The sequence below is a fragment of the Salmo salar genome, chromosome ssa09 (genome assembly GCF_905237065.1).
Source record: "Salmo salar chromosome ssa09, Ssal_v3.1, whole genome shotgun sequence".
NCBI classification, from domain to species: Eukaryota; Metazoa; Chordata; class Actinopteri; order Salmoniformes; family Salmonidae; genus Salmo; species Salmo salar.
The window spans coordinates 147,091,452-147,103,951 of NC_059450.1; the positions used below are offsets into that span (position 1 = coordinate 147,091,452).

The 12,500-nt window shown below is 42.4% G+C and overlaps 1 protein-coding gene across 1 annotated transcript in view; it reads right to left on the bottom strand.

Moving 5' to 3' along the window:
• The window catches only part of LOC106613232 (metabotropic glutamate receptor 5), a 107,730-nt gene that overhangs the window by 77,668 nt on the left and 17,562 nt on the right, over positions 1–12,500 (bottom strand). The window contains 3 exon segments of the mRNA XM_045724783.1: positions 1,347–1,420; positions 1,422–1,522; positions 1,782–1,856. Coding sequence (XP_045580739.1) covers positions 1,347–1,420; positions 1,422–1,522; positions 1,782–1,856 — 250 coding nt within the window.

Here is a 12,500-nt window from a genome sequence, read left to right on the forward strand (position 1 = left end):
CATGGTATCGATGATGATGATGATGATGATGACCACTCTGCTATTCAGGTAAGGTTACTGAAGGGATAAATAGAATGGAATAGAAGTGAAATGTAATGAGTTTAACATTAGATAGGATCACATGACATGTGAGTCTATCTCTATTCTTCATGGTGCTGAAATGATTAGGACTATGTTAATTAAAAGGTTGGCATGGCAACAAGAGGCCAGAGCGAGCTTGGCATGCACACACATACACACACACCTACTCTGCCTGTCTGCCTCACACCCACACACACATACACACACACCTACTCTGCCTGTCTGCCTCACACCCACACACACATACACACACACCTACTCTGCATGTCTGCCTCACACCCACACACACATACACACACACACATGCATATACACATGCAGAGGAAGCAGTTGTCCCCTAGTGCATTGTGGGATGGGGTGGGGTCTGTGCCTCGAGCAGAGAAGTAGAACAAAGCAGTGCTGCTAGGGCCAGAGAGGAAGACAGAGAATGTGGTAGAGAGAAGAGACATACAGAGAGGGAGAGAAGAGAGGATAGAGATAGAGAGAGAGAGAGAGAGAGAGGAGATAGAGAGGATATATATATATATAGAGAGAGAGAGAGAGAGAGAGACAGAGAGAGAGAGAGTGGGTGGGGTAGAGGGCTTATGGTAAGTCTTTAGTCTTTAGATCCTATTTGCAAATATACTCAGAGGACCTAGCCATACCCTCCTACAATAGTTCACCTCTCTCTCTCTCTCGCTCTCTCTCCTCTCTCTCTCTCTCTCTCTCTCTCTCTCTCTCTCTCTCTCTCTTTCTCTCTCTCTCTCTCTCTCTCTCTCTCTCTCTCTCCTCTCTCTCTCCCGCTCTCTCTCCTCTCCTCTCTCTCTCTCTCTCTCTCTCTCTCTCTCTCTCTCTCTCTCTCTCTCTCTCTCTCTCTCTCTCTCTCTCTCTCTCTCTCTCCCGCTCTCTCTCTCTCTCTCTCTCTCTCTCTCTCTCTCTCTCTCTCTCTCTCTCTCTCTCTCTCTCTCTCTCTCTCTCTCTCTCTCTCTCCTCTCTCTCTCGCTCTCTCGCTCTCCTCTCTCTCATTCAGCTCTCTCTCTCCTCTCTCTCTTCTCTCTCGCTCTCTCTCTCGCTCTCTCTCTCTTCTCTCTCTCCTCTCTCTCTCTCTGTCTCACTCTCTCTCTCTCTTCATCCCCCTCTCCACATATGTATTATCCTACGCTCCTATCTAATCCAATCCCCTCACTCATACCCTCACACCACACACAAACACTCAATGTGTACAGTGCGTGTGTGCGTATCAGTATGTGTTTGTGTGTATCTCTGCAGTTTCAGTGTCCACTGACCTGCCGACCAATAGGAACTCCCCCACCAGGCCCTGCCGTCTCATGGCCATGAGGATGTTCCTGACCGTCATGCCCTTCACAGAAGCATGCTACCACCCTGGCCTTGGGCAGGTGGGCTCTGAGACGCTCCAGCAGCCTATCAAAACTCTTCTCCCCTGCGTTGCTCCAGATCTTACCTATCATAGGACACATCAGGAGACGAGGTAAGTGATCAAGGAGCTTTAGAAGTCATTTAATTGTCCCTGTTTCACTTCATGTAATTTCCCCAAGGGAAATTTACCTAATATCTTATTCACCACATAGTGCACTATTTTTGCACATGGCTGGAGATAAAACTAGTGCACTAAATAGGGTGTAATCTGCCCTGAGGTGGTTCCATGTGGCACGCAGACTAGATGTACTTCCTGGTTAATGACATCACCAGTAGGAGCTTACCAGAGTGGGCGATGCAGATGCCCTCCTTGGCAGCCATATCCTTGAACGCCTCCATCCCACTCTCCCCGTAGTTACCTAGGAGACAGGAGAGAGGGCGGTGAGTGACAGGAAGAGAGGGGCAGGGGAAAGAGAAAAAGAGAGGAAGAGATTACATGTTTAATGTATAGAATGCTCAACGAGAGTAATAGTCTCAGTTCTAAATTAAGACAGAGAGAGAGAGTGAGAGAGAGAAGAGAGAGAGAGAGAGAGAGAGAGAGAGAGAGAAGAGAGAGAGAGAGAGAGAGAGAGAGGGAGTCCCATAGGCCGGTGCACAATTGGCCCAGCGTCGTTATGGTTTGGCCAGGGTAGCCTGTCATTTAAAAAATAATTACTTCTTTAACTGACTTGTCTTGTTAAATAAAGGTTCAATAAAATAAATAAATACAAAATAAGAAGTGGAAGTGGATGACCTGGAATTGATGCAAATGAAGGGGAGTGCATGGTGACAGAGTGTTTGACAGGATTCCCTTATCGTTTTCTCTCTCTTGTTCTCCCTGTCTTTCTATCTCACCGTCTCCTTCATCTCTCCTTCTATTTTATTCCCTCCTTCATCTTCATCTATTTTTTCTTATCAGTTTCTTCACAAGATCATTCATCTCCCAGCGCTGATCCCCTCACAAGTCCCAGTGGGCTCCAAACATCAAATGATTACACAGAGAATTTACAAGGTAATAGTATCAGGACTGTACTGATGTTGTTAGCAGGAGCAGAGCCCATGTGTCAAATCCTGTGTGAGGGTTGGTCAGATGAGGCTGGTGGGAGGAGCTATTGGAAGACGGGCTCGTTGTAATGGCTGGAATGGAATGAATAGAATGGTACCAAACCCATTAAACAGCTCAGTACATCAGTAGGGCTGAGCTCCATGACATCCAGAACCTCTATATCAGGAGACGTGAAATGAAGGCCCAGGAAAACCGTTAAAGATTCTAGTCAGCCAAGCCCTAGACTGGTCTCTCTGCTTCAGTACCGATGCATCAAGTCTGACACCAACAGGCTCCTGAACAGCTTCTATCCCCAAACCATGACTGTTAAATAGCTAACAGAATGGCTACACGGACTTTCTGAGTTGACCCATATATTCTATTTTTATTTTTACACTATGCACAGTCACAGGACTACACACACTCACACACACACTGACACTCCAACACACACACACACACTGACATACACATTTCACCTTTATTTAACCAGGTAGGCCAGTTGAGAACAAGTTCTCATTTACAACTGTGACCTGGTCAAGATAAAGCAAAGAAGTGCGACAGAAACAACAACACAGAGTTACACATGGAATAAACAAGCATACAGTCAATAACACAATAGAAGAAAAAATAAAGTCTATATACAGTGTGTGTAAATGGCATGAGGAGGTAAGGCAATAAATAGGCCATAGTAACGAAGTAATTACAATTTAGCAAATTAACACTGGAGTGATAGATGTGCAGATGATGATGTGCAAGTAGAAATACTGGTGTGCAAAAGAGCAGAAAAGTATGGGGATGAGGTAGGTAGATTGGGCGGACTATTTACAGATGGGCTATGTACAGCAGCAGCGATCGGTTAGCTGCTCAGATCAGATAGCTGATGTTTAAAGTTAGTGAGGGAGATATAAGTCTCCAACTTCAGTGATTTTTGCAGTTCGTTCCAGTCATTAGCAGCAGAGAACTGGAAGGACAGGCAGCTAAAGTAGGTGTTGGCTTTGGGGGTGACCAGTGAGATATACCTGCTGGAGTGCGTGCTACGGGTGGGTGTTGCTATGGTTACCAGTGAACTGAGATAAGGCAGAGCTTTGCCTAGCAAAGACTTATAGATGACCTGGAGCCAGTGAGTCTGGCGACAAATATGTAGCGAGGGCCAGCCGACCAGAGCATACAGGTCGCAGTGGTGGGTAGTATATGGAGCTTTGGTGACAAAACGGATGGCACTGTGATAGACTGCATCCAGTTTGCTGAGTTGTGTGTTGGAGGCTATTTTGTAAATCACATCGCCGAAGTCGGGGATCGGTAGGATAGTCAGTTTTACGAGGGTATGTTTGGCAGCAAGAGTGAAGGAGGCTTTGATGCGGAACAGAAAGCCAATTCTAGATTTAACTTTGGTTTGGAGATGCTTAATGTGAGTCTGGAAGGAGAGTTTACAGTCTAGCCAGACACCTAGGTATTTGCAGTTGCCCACATATTCAGTCAGAACCATCCAGAGTAGTGATGCTAGTCGGGCGGGAGGGTGCAGGCAGCGATCAGTTGAAAATCATGCATTTAGTTTTACTAGCGTTTAAGAGCAGTTGGAGGCCACGGAAGGAGTGTTGTATGGCATTGAGGTTTGGAGGTTTGTTAACACAGTGTCCAAAGAAGGGCCAGATGTATACAGAATGGTGTTGTCTGCGTAGAGGTGGATCAGGGAATCACACACAGCAAGAGTGACATCGTTGATATATACAGAGAAAAGAGTCGGCCCGAGAATTGAACCTTGTGGCACCCCCATAGAGACTGCCAGAGATCCGGACAACAGGCCCTGCGATTTGACACATTGAACTCTATCTGAGAAGTAGTTGGTGAACCAGGCGAGGCAGTCATTAGAGAAACCAAGGCTGCTGAGTCTGCCGATAAGAATACGGAGATTGACAGAGTCGAAAGCCTTGGCCAGGTCGATGAAGACGGCTGCACAGTACAATCTTTTATCAACTTAATTTGCTCACACACAAATGATATGCACATACATTTATACTATCGAGACACACACACACTCACATACAATCCTCACCTATGCTGCTGCTACTCTGTTTATCATATTTCCTGATGCCTAGTCAACTTACCACTATAGATATCTACCTCTATCACATTGTTAATATGGTACTGGAACTGACCCTGTATATATACAGTATAGCTTCTTACTTTCTTCTTATTTTTTATTTCTCGCTTTTTGTATTAGGTTGATATTGATTAGTGCTGTGTTGGGGTTCACTGTCTTTGTGCACGTGACATTAAATATGTAGCCTTTTTGTATTAGGTTGATATTGATTAGTGCTGTGTTGGGGTTCACTGTCTTTGTGCACGTGACATTAAAACTGGAAAACACATGAAAACAACATGAAAACAACATGAAAACACATGAAAACAACATGAAAACAACATGAAAACAACATGAAAACAACATGTTTGACTCCGTTCCACTGATTCCATTCCAGTTATTACAATGAGCCCGTCCTCTTATAGCTCCTCCCACCAGCATCTTCTGGTGTGTGTGTGTGTGTGTGTGTGTGTGTGTGTGTGTGTGTGTGTGTGTGTGTGTGTGTGTGTGTGTGTGTGTGTGTGTGTGTGTGTGTGTGTGTGTGTGGTCTTGGGTAGCAGAGCAACGTGTAAAGTCCTGTAATTAGTGTCTCAGTGAGAGGAGCAGGGGACAGATGGCACAGACAGCCCAACCCCTTACACACACACACACACACACACACACACTCACACACACACACACACACGCTCACATACACCCACACACACTCACCCCATACCACACAATCATACACACACTCAAACACACGTATGCCCATGTCCAAGCCAACAGACACTTACACGCAAATACAGACACTTAATAAGCGCAAATTCCCAGACATTGTGTCCAGTGCCTGGTGATGTGACGTGTCTGAGGCTGTAAGTTCCTGTGACAGAGAACAGATCAGAGGAGATTCTTTAGACCCTCACCCTGACATCAGCTCAACACCAGTTACAGGATTCACATACACACAAATCCCCACATGAAAAAAATGCTACAGTTTACTATAGAATACTATGGTACTTACTATAGAAATCTACATAATGCTATAGTAATAAAGTTGAAGTCGGAAGTTTACATACACTTAGGTTGGAATCATTAAAACTTGTTTTTCAACCACTCCACAAATTTGTTTGTGCATGACACAAGTAATTTTTCCAACAATTGTTTACAAACAGATTATTTCACTTATAATTCACTGTATCACAATTCCAGTGGGTCAGAAGTTTACATACACTAAGTTGACTGTGCCTTTAAACAGCTTGGAAAATTCTAGAAAATTATGTCATGGCTTTAGAAGCTTCTGATAGGCTAATTGACATCATTTGAGTCAATTGGAGGTGTACCTGTGGATATATTTCAAGGCCTACCTTCAAACTTGTATGCCTCCACAAGTCTGGTTCATCCTTGGGAGCAATTTCCAAATGCCTGAAGGTACCACGTTCATCTGTACAAACAATAGCATGCAAGTATAAACACCATGGGACCACACAGCCGTCATACCGCTCATGAAGGAGACGCCTTCTGTCTCCTAGAGATGAACGTACTTTGGTGCGAAAGTGCAAATCAATCCCAGAACAACAGCAAAGGACCTTGTGAAGACGCTGGAGGAAACAGGTACAAAAGTATCTATATCCACAGTAAAACGAGTCCTATATCGACATAACCTGAAAGGCCGCTCAACAAGGAAGAAGCCACTGCTCCAAAACCGCCATAAAAAAAAGCCAGACTACGGTTTGCAACTGCACATGGGGACAAAGATCGTACTTTTTTGAGAAATGTCCTCTGGTCTGATGAAAGAAAAATAGAACTGTTTGGCCATAATGACCATCGTTATGTTTGGAGGAAAATGGGGGAGGCTTGCAAGCCAAAGAACACCATCCCAACTGTGAAGCACGGGGGTGGCAGCATCATGTTGTGGGGGTGCTTTTCTGCAGGAGGGACTGGTGAACTTCACAAAATAGATGGCACCATGAGGAAGAAACATTATGTGGATATATTGAAGCAACATCTCAAGATATCAGTCAGGAAGTTAAAGCTTGGTCTCAAATGGGTCTTCCAAATGGACGTTGAGCCCAAGCATACTTCCAAAGTTGTGGCAAAATGGCTTAAGGACAACAAAGTCAAGGTATTGGAGTGGCCATCACAAACCCTGACCTCAATCCTATAGAACATTTGTGGGCAGAGCTGAAAAAGAGTGTGCGAGCAAGGAGGCCTACAAACCTGACTCAGTTACACCAGCTCTGTCAGGAGGAATGGGCCAACATTCACCCAACTTATTGTGGGAAGCTTGTGGAAGGCTACCCTTCCACAAATATAGTTTGACCCAGGTTAAACAATTTAAAGGCAATGCTTCCAAATACTAATTGAGTGTATGTAAACTTCTGACCTACTGGGAATGTAATGTAAAAAAATAAAAGCTGAAATAAATAATTATCTCTACTATTATTCTGACATTTCACATTCTTAAAATAAAGTGTTGATCCTAGGATTAAATGTCAGGACTTGTTAAAAACGGAATTTAAATATATTTGGCTAAGGTGTATGTAAACTTCCAACTTCAACTGTATGTAGTATACTGTAGAATACTATACTACACACTGTAGTATCCCTTGATTGTGTTGTACTTACTATATAATGTTGTAGTATACAAGAGCAGAAGCTCTGAAATATCTACCTATATCTATTCTACCTACTTACAGGTAATGGAAAATGTGCTCTTTTAGTATTTCTCCACTTCCATGTCAAAGATAATAAATAAATAAAACATTAACAAAACTACAGTAATTTACTGAGTGCATATATTTTCAATACTAAGTATCAATATTAAGTATGAAATGTATGCATTTAGCAGACGCTCTGGAAAAGAGTGTCTGCTAAATGACATATGTTAAATGTTAAAATGCACAGTGAATACTACAGTATACTACAGTCATGTCCGCAAAAACACTACAGTAAACACTACAGTCATACTACAGTAAAGTCCACAAAAACACTACAGTGAATACTATAGTATATAAATATAGTAATACTACACTATTTACAGTATACTATAGTATTTTTTACGTGGGTAAACACACACACAACACACACACACTCCAGCCTGATAGCACGTAACAGTCAAACTGGGAATCATTTGTGAAACACACACATCTATGCACAAAGACACAGTGAGAGAGCAAAGGAGAGCCTGCTTCCTGGCGGGATAGAGGAAAATAGAGAGCAGAGAAAAATATATCTCTATACACAATATAATAGCTTTAGAGACACAGACGTGAGCAGAGCGGAACAGCAGCCAACAACACATAATGTGCTCTCCATTCGGTCTCAGCTGTGTGACAGCCGTTCCCATCACAATGGCAATTATCTGCTCAGGACAAACCAATTCTCACCAGGACTCTGGCTCACACTAGAAACACCTGACCACCCCTCACCTCTTCTCAGCTCATTCTCCTCCACTCAGATCTTCTCGTTATTGTGTTATTTCCTCTCTGGTTTCTCCGGTATCCGTAGTATTCACTTGAAGTCATGGGTGACGTAAGAATATTTCGAAGATAAATACATAACGCAGAGGACGAGAGGTCAATAGATTACTAATGATCAAAGGAAATAGTCTTTTGTTCCGTAATAGGGAAGTATTGATCAATAGGTCAGAGACATGGGAGGAATTTCAGTCCGGGATTCATAGCTACATGGCAAGTTCTCATTGGTCCAAATTGTTTATACATTGAACCTGAAATAGGATACTTGTTATTTGGCCATTGGCCCAGTGTTATTGCAAGGAATTGTAATTGGTGAACCACAGGCTAGGTTTGGGTTATAAAACTACATCCTGTCCCTTTGTTCTGTGGAGAGAATCACTGAAGACAGGGGAGATTGAACATCCACCTCTCAGCATAACATTTATGATATGTCCTCTCTAAATAAACACATTTTTCTCCCCCTGATTTGCCTTGGGGTCTGTTATTGAAGAATAACATCAACTGCTAACAGTGAGGTATAACATAGACGCCAAATAGGAAATAACATCCACCAGTTCAGTTATTTAACACAGGAAAGGGCACCAGGAGACCGCTTTAGACTTTCGAGATGCATGGCCTGTGTGGTCCGGTGGTTAGTACCACAGCCACTATGGGTTGCAATCTGACCTGTGTCCTTCTGACTGACAATTTCTCCTGCCTTTCCTTTCTCTTCTTCACTGTCCTGTCCTATCTCAATAAAAACACAAAGCCCTAAAACAAATATACAGTACCAGTCAAAAGTTTGGACACACCTACTCCTTCAAGGGTTTTTCTTTATTTTTACTATTTTCTATATTGTAGAATAATGGTGAAGACTCAAAACTATGAAATAACACATATGGAATTATGTAGTAACCAAAAAAAGTGTTAAACAAATCAAAATATATTTTATATTTGAGATTCTTCAAAGTAGCCACCATTTGCCTTGATGACAGCTTTGCACAATCTTGGCATTCTCTCAACCAGCTCCATGAATTAGTCACCTGGAATGCATTTCAATTAACAGGTGTGCCTTGTTAGAAGTTAATTCGTGGAATTTATTTCCTTTTTAATGTGTTTGAGCCAATCAGTTTTGTTGTGACAAGGTAGGGGTGGTATACAGAAGATAGCCCTATTTGGTAAAAGACCAAGCCCATATTATGGCAAGAACAGCTCAAATAAGCAAAGAGAAATGAAATTAAGGTCAGTCAATCCGGAAAATTTCAAGAACTGAAAGTTTCTTCAAGTGCAGTCGCAAAAACCATCAAGCGCTATGATGAAACTGACTCTCATGAGGACCGCCACAGGAAAGGAAGACCCAGAGTTACCTCTGCTGCAGAGGATAAGTTCATTAGAGTTACCAGCCTCAGAAATTGTAGCCCAAATAATTTCTTCACAGATGTTAAGAAGCACCCCGACTTTATATCACTGTCAAGAAGAATTACGTCCATCCTGTGTCACTTTACTTGGACTAAGAAAATACACTTTATGACACTGTTATGAAGCATTATGACCATCATAATCATATAAGCCAGATAGGCCCTTATATCAGTCATCAGTCACAAAGAGGTGGTCTTGTCCTGCTCCTGAAATCTGTTCCTGAATTCATCCCAGTCATCATCAACAGAGCATTGGGGTAGGTACATGTCTGACATCAGAGCACTGGGGTAGGTACATGTCTGACATCAGAGCACTGGGGTAGGTGGATGTCTGACATCAGAGCACTGGGGTAGGTGCATGTCTGACATCAGAGCATTGGGGTAGGTGCATGTCTGACATCAGAGCATTGGGGTAGGTGCATGTCTGACGTCACAGCATTGGGGTAGGTGCATGTCTGACATCAGAGCATTGGGGTAGGTGCATGTCTGACGTCAGAGCATTGGGGTAGGTGCATGTCTAACGTCAATGTGTACGCAATTACAATGATGATAATTGAATATGGTCATTTTCAGAAAATGTTATATAACGTAAACATACTGTTGACAAGTAGGCTATGGTGTAATGGAATGTTTTACCTTGTGTGGTAGGTTTAGTGGGCTTTGACACTCTTATGTAGATATCATAACCAGCCATAAAGTTACTACCCTGGTAGGTTTAGTGGGCTTTGACACTCTTATGTAGGTGTCATAACCAGCCATAAAGGTACTACCCTGGTAGGGTTTAGTGGGCTTTGACACTCTTATGTAGGTGTCATAACCAGCCATAAAGTTACTACCCTGGTGGGTTTAGTGGGCTTTGACACTCTTATGTAGGTGTCATAACCAGCCATAAAGGTACTACCCTGGTAGGGTTTAGTGGGGTTTGACACTCTTATGTAGGTGTCATAACCAGCCATAAAGTTACTACCCTGGTGGGTTTAGTGGGCTTTGACACTCTTATGTATGTGTCATAACCAGCCATAAAGTTACTACCCTGGTAGGTTTAGTGGGCTTTGACACTCTTATGTAGGTGTCATAACCAGCCATAAAGTTACTACCCTGGTAGGTTTAGTGGGCTTTGACACTCTTATGTAGGTGTCATAACCAGCCATAAAGTTACTACCCTGGTAGGTTTAGTGGGCTTTGACACTCTTATGTAGGTATCATAACCAGCCATAAAGTTACTACCCTGGTAGGGTTTAGTGGGCTTTGACACTCTTATGTAGGTGTCATAACCAGCCATAAAGTTACTACCCTGGTAGGTTTAGTGGGGTTTGACACTCTTATGTAGGTATCATAACCAGCCATAAAGTTACTACCCTGGTAGGTTTAGTGGGCTTTGACACTCTTATGTAGGTGTCATAACCAGCCATAAAGTTACTACCCTGGTAGGTTTAGTGGGGTTTGACACTCTTATGTAGGTATCATAACCAGCCATAAAGTTACTACCCTGGTAGGGTTTAGTGGGCTTTGACACTCTTATGTAGGTGTCATAACCAGCCATAAAGTTACTACCCTGGTAGGTTTAGTGGGGTTTGACACTCTTATGTAGGTATCATAACCAGCCATAAAGTTACTACCCTGGTAGGTTTAGTGGGCTTTGACACTCTTATGTAGGTGTCATAACCAGCCATAAAGTTACTACCCTAGTAGGTTTAGTGGGCTTTGACACTCTTATGTAGGTGTCATAACCAGCCATAAAGTTACTACCCTGGTAGGTTTAGTGGGCTTTGACACTCTTATGTAGGTGTCATAACCAGCCATAAAGTTACTACCCTGGTAGGTTTAGTGGGCTTTGCCACTCTTATGTAGGTATCATAACCAGCCATAAAGTTACTACCCTGGTAGGGTTTAGTGGGCTTTGACACTCTTATGTAGGTGTCATAACCAGCCATAAAGTTACTACCCTGGTAGGTTTAGTGGGCTTTGACACTCTTATGTAGGTGTCATAACCAGCCATAAAATAACGCAATATATGTCACAACAGGTGTAAAAATATGTTTAATGACAGTGTTATGACCATATTATTAACAGGTTATGACAAGTTATGTCCGCTGTTATGACTTATTATTTCATGGTTATGACCGTGTTGTGACACTGGGCGTCAAGTAAAGTGTTACCGAACATTCTATCTATGTCAGCAAAAACCTTCTGAGAACCTATTGGTGTTTGATTTAGAGTTAGGAGAACATTCCCTTATTAATGTCAAACAGAACATACCCAGAACATGGTTACCATGTTCTCAGAATATACAATATTAAATGTTCAAGACATGTTTCCTATAGCCGTTGCAAGCACATTCCTGTGTCCAGTTTTCAGTGGGTTTGGAGAATGTTCCATCAACGTCCCAGCAAACATACACAGAACAAGGTTGCAATGTGCTCAGAATATAAGATATTGATGTTAGGCACGTTTCATGAGAACTTTGCAAGCACATAAAAAAATGTTTTGGTTTCAATACACATCACGCCTTGTTACTGTTGTCAAGTCAGTCAAGGCCCTGAACCACTGAACCATTCAGAACTCTTTGTCTGTTGTCAAGGATACTCAAACACAAAGTGCTTTTAATATACAGTGTTTTGCCATTTAAATATTTGACAAATGATTACATTTTGCATGTTGATTCATACAGTAATTATTATTTGACAGTCTTCACCTGGGATCTGATCTCACAACCTCTCGGGACACCGATCTTCCTTCAATGCCATCATGTCCATGGCATGCATTAGTCATTCTGACTGTTATCAGCATTGATTTGATTCACTAATTTCAGCAATTGAAGGGTTTTCAGTATAGTTGTCTTATGTTGGTAGGCCTTGTTAACCTGTTAAAATGACTTGACAGGTGTATCCTTAACCTTTAACCTTGCCAACAGGCAAACCGCTATGAATGGATCAGTGGTTTATCAATAAGGGCCTTGATTGGCTTTTGCAGAAGTAACAAGGCGTGATGTGAAATTAAACTTTTTTTAATATAAATAACAAAAGAAAATGTACCAT